This window comes from Acartia tonsa, chromosome 3 (assembly GCF_053477335.1).
Source record: "Acartia tonsa isolate MP-2025a chromosome 3, ASM5347733v1, whole genome shotgun sequence".
Lineage (NCBI taxonomy): Eukaryota > Metazoa > Arthropoda > Copepoda > Calanoida > Acartiidae > Acartia > Acartia tonsa.
The window spans coordinates 28359312-28372901 of record NC_137262.1 but is presented as its reverse complement, the minus strand read 5'-3'; the positions used below and the strand labels follow the sequence as shown (position 1 = coordinate 28372901).

General features: G+C 30.1%; 2 protein-coding genes and 1 pseudogene across 2 annotated transcripts in view; 2 read left to right on the top strand and 1 right to left on the bottom strand.

The window, feature by feature from the left end:
- The window catches only part of LOC145315183 (WD repeat-containing protein 27-like), a 29564-nt gene that overhangs the window by 10728 nt on the left and 5246 nt on the right, over positions 1-13590 (bottom strand). The gene's annotated exons all lie outside the window — the stretch shown is intronic.
- On the top strand, positions 3457-11853 carry LOC145315182 (uncharacterized). Its single transcript, XM_080155223.1, has 12 exons — positions 3457-3490; positions 6040-6096; positions 6178-6255; positions 6576-7223; positions 7653-7723; positions 7936-8073; positions 9297-9362; positions 9526-9568; positions 9792-9972; positions 10099-10161; positions 11099-11174; positions 11799-11853. The coding sequence occupies exons 5-12, from the start codon at positions 7701-7703 to the stop codon at positions 11803-11805; spliced, it is 597 nt and encodes a 198-aa protein (XP_080011349.1). The 5' UTR covers positions 3457-3490; positions 6040-6096; positions 6178-6255; positions 6576-7223; positions 7653-7700; the 3' UTR covers positions 11806-11853.
- LOC145313817 (uncharacterized) lies at positions 12789-13201 on the top strand (annotated as a pseudogene).

Here is a 13590-nt window from a genome sequence, read left to right as displayed (position 1 = left end):
TTTTTAATGAAACTTTTTTGGATCTCGTGAATTCGATTTCTGCGGATTTTCTGGTTGCCAGAAATGAAATCTACGCATCTTTTTTAGCTAGATGGCATTTGTCTGGTTAAGATTGGATAAAAAATTCTTTAGTTGGTTAAATTTAATAAGTGTGCTAGTGTAGTTGCATACATACTAAACGGTGTTAAAAAGACCTATGTTTTTAAAAATGTAAAACCTATATATTAGAGATTATACCTTAATTTGAATACCTGAAGCAACTGGAAAAAATATCTCAAAAATCCTTTTATATAAAGTAGTAAGCTTCTTTTTGGCTGTAGCGAAGGATCTCGCCAACCGTTGAACCTATATTGTTCTCCTATACAGCAAAGCTTCTTATAGGTCATGAAATTGTTTTAGGCTATTTATTTTTATAAATAAGTCTGGGTATGGTTTTAGGCTATTTTTCTGCCCGTCCATATCCCTTCGTATAAAGAGCCCCAATTTGCTAGAGGCGCAGCCGCTAGTATTATAAAGTAGTAAGTTTTTTGGTCTTTATCTTAAAGGAAGCCTGCAAGAAATAACACGCTTTAACTGCTGAAAGACTGCCACAAGAAGACCCAATACCCCAAATTTAAAGCCTTCAGCTTCAATAACAAAAAAGTTCTAGGCATTTCAAAATAGCATTTTATGTACAATGGAATTTTTGAAAGAATTCCAATGCTCATAAAAGAAAAAACGGCTCAATTCCAGCTGAGTATCCACGTGGATATTCAGCTACTATTGGGGTCATTTTTGGATACTCAGCTACCATTGGGAAAATGTGTGGATATTCAACTACAATTGGGGGAAAAAAGTTTTTAAACAATTATTTTGGTTAGCTTTTTTGTTAATTTGTACATGTTAGAATTGTCCTATCGATTTAATACAAAAGGTACGATTTAGGAAGCGTAGCAATTCATGTTAGAAAGTCCGTAGGTCAATTTTAAACATGTTGCTTTTTACCCTTTTTAACATTTTTTTCTTCATATAATGTAATAAATGAAAGCAAAGTTTTTCTACATTTCTAGGAAATTATATCAACTCTAAAATCGTGGCTTTAGGGATTTTTGGTCCAAAAAAAATATGGATTATTAGCCCTGTAGATTGATCATTTTAAAAATAAGGGTCTGTGCGTCTGTCCGTCCATCGATTTCAAACTTGGCGTTATGATTCTTGTAAAGCACATTATAAAGAACTTAATTACCAACAAATCAAATTGATTATTGTATGCCCAACTACGCTTTTAATGATTTTGTCATCCTTGTTTTAAAGTGCAAACTTGCAATAAGTGGGTGGAGATTTTTCGGCTTCTTTGTACAACTTAAATTCAAGACAAAAACATACGTGGATTGATTTATTATTATTTATAAATGGTATTTATTATTTATAAGTTTGAGGATATCTAATTTATGGAATACTGATTCTTATTATGATAAGGTACAATAATCAAGTCCTAAAAATGTCAGTATGTCCTTAAACAGTAGCATATACTTAAGAAAATTTGCAACAAATTTACTATAATTACAATAATTTTATATAGACTTATACATTATTATCCTGTTAATGTTAGTTTATCCTTTCATTTCAGAGCTTCGCTTTTATGGATGTTTTAATATTTAGTTTCTAAATCTGTATTAAAGTCAAATGATAGCTGTGAATTGCTTGCATTAATGTGCTTTGTTTGTCATCGGAATCAGCATTATGAAAGGATATAATGAAAATACCAATAGGAAACTATTGTGGATATTCAACTACCATAGGGGAAAAGTGTGGATATTCAACTACTCTTGGGAAATATGCGTGGATACTCAGCTACTATTGGGAAATTTGTGGATACTCAGCTGGTATTGAGCCGAAAAAACAATATTAAATTACGTCGCCTAGACACAAAATTATAACCTTATCTTTGTCAGAAACTTAGATTGCCTGTAACTGATTACATTTTTACAATAAAAACACCACATTTCATAGTCAAAAGCTATGAAAAAAATTCGATTTAAATTGCATTTTTAAACGAAAATCATAGCGGAAACAAAGGGGTAAACTAACACAAGCTCAGCTGTGATTGGTTGTTAAGCTGATTCAGCCTTCTGATTGGCTACAGTACATTCGGTACAACGCAAGTAAAACTTAATTTTTTTTTAATGATTTTGACTATAAAAATGGGTATTTTTATTGTAAAAATATAATTAGTTACTGAAAACCTAAATTTATGACAAAAATAAGCTTATAATTTTGTTTCTGAGCCACGTAGTTTATTTTCAAAGTTTTCAACATGAGCATTGCCATTCTTTCAAAATTTTCATTGTACATAAAATGTCATTTTAAAATGCCTAGAACTTTTTTGTTATAGAAGCTGAAGGCTTCAAATTTGGGGTATATGGTCTACTTGTGGCAGTCTTTCAGCAGTTAAAGCGTGGTATTTCTTGCAGGCTTCCTTTAAGATTTTGATAACTACTAAACTGATTGAGTTCTTCATTTTAAAGAAGCTTCTTATGGGTCTCTGATGGTTTTAGGATATTTTTCCACTTTCCTTACTCCTTTGAATATACAGCTCCTAGATGCTAAGAGCACAGCTAATAGTAATAACATATGTTGATTAGGAAAAATTGAAAGGATTGATCAAATTCTATCTTCCTCAAGTTCATAGAGAAAAAAATAAAAGAGAGGAATCGAAGCAACTAGAAGACGAAAATAGGCAGTGGGCCTAGAGGCCTACTCAGCGCTGTTGCCGCGCTAAAATTTATTGCTATTCCACTACTTTTCAAATGGGAGGATTAAAAATTATTAAAAATTTTTTTTTTACTTTTTACTATTTCCATATTTAGGGCAAGAATATTAGATTAGATATTTTCGTTTTAATTAAAAATTACATAGAATTTTATTTTTATTTTAAAAAATTTGTTCATGAAAGATGAATCCTTCTATTTCTAAAAAGGGGGAAATTTTTTTCATAATGAACATTCAGCTGATTCTGACCACCCACGGCTGTTTGCTAAATATCGCTTTTCTTTTTATTCACATTATTATTTACGATTGACTTACAAAAAGCCCTGGGCGGCTTTTGATTTTCGTCTGCTTCTAAATTTAGGGATGGGGAAGTAGTATTTTACCAAGAAAAGGGGGTGAGTATTCATCCTCTTATCCTTTTTCCTTATGCTCAAGTTATAAATAAGAAACAGTAAAGAAAAAAATATTCTCTAGGGCTAGAACTCAAGGTGTGCTACCAAGTGGTAGTAAGCAAATTCTTTATTCAATGTTTAGATGATTTTGCATTTACTAAGGATAAATTTGATGATTTTTTTAGCTTGTATACCATAACTATGGGATTTATATTGAAAAATGTGAATTGGTTGCGTTTTTAAAACACCTTTTAGTATATCCGCAGAAAGATTTATAATCTTGCTTGAAAATATTGTTTAGTTTGTTGATAGATGCAGAATGAGAAACACTTCCTACCTTATAATAGGTAGGAATTTTTATTATCGTATTTTTAAGTCCTACTTAATGTTAGAAATAGCTATTCTTGATTGAAAATTACACAATTAAATTAAATTGAAAATTACACAATGCAGACATTTAAATTGTCTACACTGGATTTATATGTAGTAAAAATAACATTTTCTATTATTTACTAATATTGGTTTAAACTACTCATAATTATTATCCGGCTTCCTGGGTTCCTGTGCATGATTATTTCTTCACTAATTGACTAGTATAAAGTATAGCTAGCAACAGTTGGAATGAACCAAAACCAGTTGAATATAGCTGAGGTTCTTTGTTAAATGTTTAAGGAATATGTTAATTAATAATTAGCTCGATTTTAGAGAGCTAGCTTACTTATTCTAAAGACCAGATTTTACAAGAAAATATTTAAAATTTGACAAGAGCAATTTTTTTTTTTTTTTTGTGGGTATTATATATGGGAGAGTTTAAAAAAGATAATGTTTATTTTACAAATTGTCTTTCATGTACTACAGTGTGTTTTTTTATGAGAACTTTTTTGAAAGCAATTTTACCCCACTTATAGTTATCAGAATTTAATGATTGATAGCTTATTTTCTTCGTTTTTTAATGCAATTAATAGAACAACAAAAAAATATTTCAGTTTTTATTTAAAAAGTACAGTAAAATCTAAAATTCAAAACTTAGGTGCCAACATCTAAAATGGTTTCAGCGCATTTTTCTTATGCCTAAATCTTCTACCCTTTGCAAGAAAAAAATTGGATTTTCTGTAGTCGACTTTGGGAGGCCAGTACTCCCTCTCTTGTTGAGATATGACCTTCAAACTTTGATATGTTCTAGTACATGTCCCTAATAGTATCTGTATACATTTTAAGCTCTATATCTCAACTTTGAAGTGTTTAGCAGCCATTCTTGCTAAAGGTTGAATATTTGAGCATAAGAAAAATGTGCTAAAACCATTTTTAGACGTTGAAACCTAAGTTTTGAATTTTAGATTTTACTGTACTTTTTAAATAAAAGCTGAAATATTTTTTTGGTGTTCTTTTAATTGCATTAAAAAACGAAGGAAATAAGCCATTAATCATTAAATTCTGATAACTATAAGTGGGGTAAAATTGCTTTCAAAAAAGTTCCCATAAAAAAAACACACTGTATAATGATGAAGTATTTTGTAATTAATCACTAAAATTGCCTGTATAGCTTTCTTAACCCCTATAGTCTTCTTTGAATTGGACCAAATGCCAATTCGTTGTCAATTTGCAGTTTTTTCATTCTTGTTCTCATACAGTGTGATAAATTAGAGATCTCATCTTTTGACTTTTGAATATTCAGTTAGCCTGGAAGAAAGTTATATACATATCTACAGAGAATAAAGTTTTATTCTTTAACTATTTCTGTAACAGATATAAAATAAAAAAGGGGTAATTTTAATTATTCTATAAGTGCGTTCATTAGTGTTCCCTTAAGATCCCTCCATCTTATAATTAATTTTATGTTAAAAGAAGGTGTATCAACTTTTTTTTATAGCTAGCCGGTTCTTTTAGTAAGTAGTAGATGTAAAATTTTTCATAGAATTCAGATATGCAATCGTTTTTTTTGTAGACCTCTTATTTTTTAAGTAATTTAAGTTTTTTAAAATAATAATTAAGTCGGTTTTAAGGTACTAAAACGCAACAAAATAAAAGAAGAAAATGGCCAGTAAGAACAAAAATAGTAAGATCTTTAATTTGACACCTTACTTTTAAAATTCTGTTGAGTAATTATTGAAAAAATCTATTTTTTTAACCTAGGTTTAATAAAAACTTTAGACCTAAATATTTTCTCAAACAGACATAAAAAATATGGGTTCATATATACCTTTAGAATCAGAAAAATATTACGAATCCATTGTAAGCAAAATTGAAAAAAAAGTAAAAAAATAAAAAATTAAACAAATGGCCAATTGTATTTTTTGTTCAGGCAACACTATCGTCTTCCCTTTTTTACCCCCTCTTTACCCCTTCTTTACCCCCTTCCCATTTTTATACTCAATTCAAGAATTAAGACGTTGCCTGTACAATATAATATGATATTTTCATATAATTCCTTTTATTGTAGTTTATATACTATATTGTAAACTTTTTTTTTCAATTTTGCTTACAATGAATTTGTAATATTTTTCTGATTCTAAAGGTATATATGAACCCATATTTTTTTACCTGTGAAATAATAAAATTAAGTTAAAAGTTTTTATTCTCATGGGTTTAAAAAAATCGATTTTTTCAATAATTACCTGACAGAATTGAAAAAGTAAGGTGTCAAATTAAAGATCTTACTATTTTTGATCATAATGGCCATTTTCTTTCTTTTTTTTGTTGCATTTTAGTACCTTAAAATCGACTTAATTTTTTTTTTAAAACTTAAATTACTTAAAAAATAAGAGGTCTACAAAAAAAACGATTGCATATCTGAATTCTATGAAAATTTTTACATCTACTACTTACTAAAAGAACCGGCTAGCTATAAAAAAAAAAGTTGATACACCTTCTTTAAAAAAAAAAGTTATTTATTAAGTATTCTTTGGCCTAACGCTTGGACAGAACTTTCCTGATTTTCAACCTCAAATTCTAAGTAAGTTTATAATTTTATAAAATAATTATAAATTGACATGTAAAATTTGATCCCTACTAAATATTTGATGATGCTGTTTAGAGTGCACTGCAGGGTATCCAATAGACCTGAATTCAAGCCTTAGAATTGAAACAGTGCAGGATGATTTTACTTTTGAAGGTAAACCCTTTTTTGCATATATTAATTTATTTCAGATATTTTTTTTGAAAAGATTGATTAAATTGTAATGACAGTTTGGCTAAGACATTACTGGCATAGGTCACTGTCATCTAAATCCTTAATTAATGATTCATCACTTCGAAGTAAGCTAGTCAAATATTCTATTTTTGGAGATGTACACGTCTCTTAATTTTTTTCAGGTGGTTATTGACATAAAACTGCCTTGGACAATATTTCTATTTACATAAAAGGAGTAATTAAGTCTTCCCTTCATTTATTTTTTTCCTACAATACACTGTACCAGTGTACATAAATTCTAGGATATGATTTGCCTGCATCTGGTTACTTTGACAGAGGTTTTGATTTTGCGCCTTTTTATTTTGACAACCCCTATACTATATCTTCAACTGGTGGAGTAATTTCAGTTGTGTAAGTATTTCTTATTTTTAAATTTTCCAAGTTCTACAATATATAATACTAGAGGCTAACCCCCTTGAGGCACTTGAAAGAAGGTAGGGGAGGGTATGGCACCTTACTTTTAATTTTTTTGAAAGAATTTATTTTGGTTGGTAATTTTTTTAGAGGTGATTTCTCTTGGGTGGAGTGCGTGGTATACCTCTCCCAAAAGGACCTATGAACAACAATATCGAACCACCGGTTAGCAAGATCCTTGAGCACAGACAGATAGAAACACAGAGACATTGTGTTACTTTTATTTAAGGATTTTTCTAGATCTTCTATATTCATTTTTATTACTCTAGATTTATAAATTCTTTTGAAAAAATTCTAGGGTTCCACAATTCTTATATTTATGGTACAACATTATTGGACTACGTTTAGTTTGGGGAGAGGAAAGCAGTGATGGTTCATGGCATAGCATAGATGGAAGGAAATATTCTGCAGAATTTCAAATAATTGCTCTTGATGCAAATACATACAATCAAGTTCTTCTGGTTTTTCTATTAGAGGTAATTTAAATTTCATGTACAACTAACGTCATAATTTAATGTAATAGAATAAATTCTCAACAGTTATGAATTTGTTTCCACTACTTATGACAAGTAAAATATTTTAGAAACAGTAAAATAAACGAAGGTGTTCTGATATTCCCTGTTTTTCATAATTTTACCTCTCTTTCAGCTGCAAAATCAGGCCACAAGGACATAGTTGCCCAAGGGTGGGAGTAAAGTGATGTTTACAGCCTCTCAAGCTTAGAAATCGCTCGTTGAAACGCTCTCAAAATTTATACCTTAATTTACATTGGATGACTTACCTTTGAAAACAACTCATACCCCCCTCAAAATGAATAGCTTGGACGTCCCCACATGAAGCCTTGATAGTTTAGAGCATAATAAAATACTTTACAGTTCCTTTAAGGAGAAAAAATTGCTTTTAAGGTTAGCACTGAATATAGTCCTCATGTTCAACTCTACATAGATCATCTCATGAATGGAGATGTTGTTCAACAGTGAGTAATATTTATGAAAATACTTTTTCATTAAATTTTGATTATTCCTTTTGCCTTCAATTCAAGTTCAATTCAAGTTCAAATTACTTTAATATAGAGTGTCAAGCTTTTTTCTTCTCTTTTTGTATTTAATTCATATTCTTAAACTTCATTCTTGTGTCAATCTTTCTAGGAAAGAATAATAGATGTATTTTAATAACATATATTCTTAGAATTACAATGAACACATTGGTACCAAAGGAAAGTTTTCATGGAAATTATTATTACTATACTGATAGTTGCACTAATATTGCCTTCATAACATTTGAGGACACTTTAACAATATCTGAAGATCAGCTAAATAATTTAAGGTTAGTACTATTCTTGTTTTGTATTCATTCAAAACCAATTAATATCTAGTGGATTAGAACCAGTTATAATACGATGTGAGAAATAACTATTATCAACTTCAAGTTGTCCATTGGACATTAACAGATGCATCAATAATTCACATACTATTCTGAAACTATATCATCAATTCAAAAAAACAAGATATAATTAGACAACACTTCCATAAAATAATATATCTAAACATTTCGGCTCAGTAATTTTTGTCATAAATTCACTTGTCATAAATACACTTGTCATAAATATATTTGTCATAATTACATTTGTCATAAAGGTACATGTACGTTTGTCATAAAAGGCACACTTATCATAAAAACATTTATCATAAAAACATTTTTCATAAAGGTACATTTGTCATAAAGGTACATTTGTCATAAAGGTACGTTTGTCATAAAGGTACATTTGTCATAAAGGTATATTTGTCATAAAGGTACGTTTGTCATAAAAGTATATTTGTCGTAAATTTCATTTGTCATACAGGTACGTTTGTCATAAAATACATTTGTCATAAAGGTACATTTGTCATAAATTACATTTGTCATGGGTACCAGTATAAAACTTTGGGTACCAGTATAAAACTTTGGGTACCAGTATAAAATTTGGTTACCAGTATAAATCTTTGGGCACCAGAATAAAACTTTGGGTACCAGTTCAAAACTTTGGGTACCAGTACAAAACTTTAGGTACCAGTATAAAACTTTGGGTACCAGTATAAAACTTTGAGTATCAGTAATTTATGACAAACGTACCTTTATGACAAATGTACCTTTATGACAAACGTACCTTTATGACAAACGTACCTTTATGAAAATGTCATTTATGAGAAATGTACCTTTATGACAAATGTTTTTATAACAAATGTTTTTATGACAAGTGAATTTATGACAATAATTACTGAGCCAACATTTCTAATAGTTTTGGATTTTTATTCAGCAGCAGGTTAAATTTTTTCACCTTACAGTGCAGCAAAGAAAGAAGTTTAATTTATAAAAAAAATTTGTTGTTAAAAATGCCCCAAGAATCTCATTTCACAAAAAATTTAGAATTGTAGATCATACAAATTTTATAAAAGTTGAAAAAATTAAGTCTTTGGCCTAAAATTTTTAAAATGGGGAATTAGGCACTAAGTTATGCATTCTGGAATTTAATCCCATGATATTCTATTTAGATTATAATATTTATTTAGGTCATTGAACATACAAGGTTCTTTACCTGCAATACAACCAATTGAAGATACTGATATCTTCTATAGGTATCTTTTGTAAAGTTTTAAAAAAAACATTTATTGATGAATTTGTTGTCAAATGTATGTTAAAATAGCAAATGATTGGTTCATTTAGCATTTTATTTGATAAAAAGAATCCTTTAAATGAAAAAAATATTTATCCAATTTTGATATTATGCCTATTTCACAGAAATGCAACTGCAACAACTACAACTACACAAAGAAAGCCAAAGGTGTCTTTTTTTAAGATTTGGCAATAATGAATAGTGTGTCACTTATTTATCAGTCACATAACTTGGCCAAACCCTGCTGCCAATAAACCATAAAATTATTTTTTTTTGTCATTTGCAGCCCCTAATCCAGTGGCTGGCATCCAATATATGGTACTAGCATAATCAAAAAAGAAAACCTGTAGATATTTTTCCCAAATCTAAAAAAAACACCTTTGGCAACTAGTGTGGAATACACACACCTACAACAACCACAACTACAACTATAACAACCACATCTACAACAACCATAACTACATCAACCACATCTACAACAACTATAACTACATCAACCACATCTACAACAACAACAACTTCAGTATCAACCACACCTCCAAATATTATTATTTTATTGTCCTTCAGTGCAGGTAGTATTTCTCATTTCCACAACAGTCAAAAATATTCCTGACCTTTGCAAGAAATAAAGTTAACATGTTTATGTCGATGAATATATTGACATTTTTATATCTTTGTCTTATGACTATTTATTTTAGCTGTAGTTTTTATCACCAATGTAATAGCAATTGTGGCAACTTTTCTTGTTCCTGGATTTCTAGGTAAACTTTTTGTAGGCTTAAAATATATTTTTAGTTCTTAAAGAAAATCTTGCTCTTTAATTATAAAACAAGGATGACAACATCCTTAAGTAGCGAAGCTAAAAAATTATGATTGTATATCAGGAAAAAATACTATAAAGCAGTGTCATATCATGAATATTAATATTGGTAAAATAGGAAAATCATCACACCTTTAAAATCACGCAACCTTGTAATCATGAAAACTTAAAAATCTAGGAATCGATCTAGCACCGCAATCAATAGACAAATCTTAATGAAACTTGATGAAAATATGTAGAACATGAGCATACTCAATCCCTGATAATTTCAACCGTCAATCCTGAATAGGAAATGAGAAAACGATGAAAACCTAAAAAATCTAGGAATCAATCTAGCACCCCAATTAATAAAAAAAATATTTAAAAACTTGGTGAAAATATGTAGAATATAAAATTAATTAATCCCTGAAAATTTCAGCCCTTTATCTTGAAAAGGAGTTGAGAAAATCACGAAAACGTAAAAATCTAGGAATCGATCTAGCACCCCAAATAACAAACAGACGGATAAAACAATGTATATATTAGATGGGCATATATAGTGGAAATCTTCACTAAAAATTTCAGCTGTCTATCTTGAATAGGAGCCGAGAAAATCACGTTTCCCCCAATTCAATAATTACGGACAGACGGACGGACGGTCATTGTGAATTTTAGAGTAGCTTCGCTACTAAAAAACATTGATTAAACTAGTAATAATTAAATTTAGATAAAATCGATTACTAGTTTGTATAATTAAAAATTGAGGGGCCCACAATGTGTCACATTGAAAATCTAACATTGTTTATGACAATTGATTTTTTCTTTGCATTGAGTATTATATCTAAGGACTAATGTAAAGCTTTCTATGTGGAAGAAACTATTTGATTTCATAATTTTAGGATTGGATGAATTTGGCAATTCTATAACTAATTCAAATCTGAGAAGAGGTATTTTCTTTGATACAGACAGTTTCAGGTAAAATTTAATTGCAGTTTGAAATAATAAAATTAATCACAAATTCGGTTAAAACTTATGTCTTTGATGTTTTTGTCCATACAAACAGTAACTTAAAAATTACACCTAAAAATTTTAATTCGCTGGGGGTCGGCTCCCTTCCCCCCCCTCTCCCCTCAAAACCAAAAGCCTCTAGATGCGTAGCCGACAGTAAAACTATTCTACTATTCTAATAATTTGTTTAATTTGTTGTCAGATTTGATCCTTTTCTCATATCTTTCTCTGTGTCACTAACTGTAATTTTTCACATTGGCAATCTTGAGTCAGATTAATCATTTTTCTTAAATCTGACTACCTGTACTTAAACGTCAATTTTCTTAAATCTGACTATATGCTTTCTACATCATTAAATGTCATTTTTGATTTCTTGAAATGGCAATGTGTCAGATTTGATTGTGTCGCCGAAAATAAGAAATAATCGGACATAATGTTACTAAATATCTAAAGATTTGAATTATAGTCATATCTTGTCATACAATGATTTTTTATTAAAAAGAGTGAGATTGTGTCAGATTTAAATCTAACAGACATAATTACAATCTAACAGAAAAGCAGCAAAGATGACTAGGGTCATGTTTATTTCAGGTTTTAGTTGGTGAGGAGATTTATGTTTTATAATAGTATTTCATTCTAAAAATGCAAAGATTAAATATCATAATAAATATCTTAACTATCTTTATGTGTTTTTTATTCACCCTTGTCGAGCCTTTGCAGTCTTTGGCTTTGATACATAGTGGCCGTGCCTGACATAATAAAGACATTCTATTTATTTTGACAATATTATGTTTGTGATTTTGGAAATTAGATTATTCTTATAAATCTGTGTTTAGTGGGTGGTAAATATTGTGTAAATTAATTTAAACGCTATTGCCCCTTCCCTCTCTAGTGTACCTTACACACAAGAAGACTACTTATAATCGTACATCAGCCCCTAGTCTAAAGAGGAGGAGTATTTTTAAATATTAAATAAAATTGGTGTAGTTTTTTTGGGGAGGTGTCCTAAATATTTATTAAATGTGATGTAAACAAGAATAGCCCATAGACTAAGGAAATATTTTTAAAAGCGAAGCTTTTCTATAATTAGGATCGGTCCGTACGTCATTCCGTTACAGTTGGGGCTTCTGGTTTTAAAATCATGGAGAAAAACAGTTTTTAAAAAGTTTAGGATAGGTTCTGGAATTATGCAATCCAGGGATCTAAAGGGATAAGACAATAAACAAAAAAACATCCCAAATGACAATAAACTAAATTACTCCTGCTGTAGAATGAAATTATTGGTTGAACAGTTTGGGCATTGCTTGTTTGAACCAACCAATCAAGGTTCAATAAAAGTATAAAAAGTTAATTTTCTACGAACAAGAAATCATTATTATCATTTTTGGTTACCAGTATAATTTACAGTTCCCTTTCTCTATGGCGAAAACAAATGAAAAGGCGGTAATCTGCTTATAGAGTTACATCCAGTAATCTAAAAAAAGGAGGGGGTTAGGTTTAATTGCGTAGCACTTCTTTCCTAATCGGATTAAAACAGGTTAAAAATATGCCTATAAAATGGTGGTTTTTAACTATTTAAGATCAGTATCTTTCAATTAGATAACGAATAACCACATACACAAACACAAAATGTCTGATAAACCCGAGAAGAAAGTGAACGGTCTGACCAAACCCATGACCCTGTCCCCAGAGCTCGCTGCTATTGTGGGCGCCAAGAAGGACGAGAAGTCTGAGATCTGAGATTATAAAGCGGCTGTGGGCCTACCTGAAGGCCAACAACCTGCAGGATCCCGCCAACAAGCAGTGGTTCACCCCGGACGCCAAGATGGCCCCTGTCTTTGGCAAGGAGAAGATCAAGGCATTCGGAATGGCGAAATATCTTAAGACTCATCTATCTTAGAAATATTTTCCTTTATGAATGTACCCACCCAGTAAATTTGATCTTTATAATGTAGTATCTTAAACTCGTTGACAATAAATATTTCTCAATTGTATTATATTGTTTCTTACTTCAGTATTTGTACCACGTGAAAATCTTTTACTTAAAACTTTTAAAATAAAATTTAGTACATATTTGATTCAAAAAGTGGTTGGTTTTTAAGTAATCCTAACATGTTAGTTGTATGCGTGTTCACTTAGATCTCTTAAACATCTGAACCAATCAATTAGAAGTTCAGACAATGCCCATAAGTAGCGAAGATGTCTAGGACAATAAACAGAATTCTAAAACCGGGATCTAAAGGGATAGGACAATGGCTGATTAATTGATGTTTATCCCCAATGACGATACACAAAAGTACCTCTTCTGTAGATTAAGATTGGTGGGTGAAACATTTGAACACTAACCTTAATGAATAACCCAATCAAAATTCACTAATGTGCC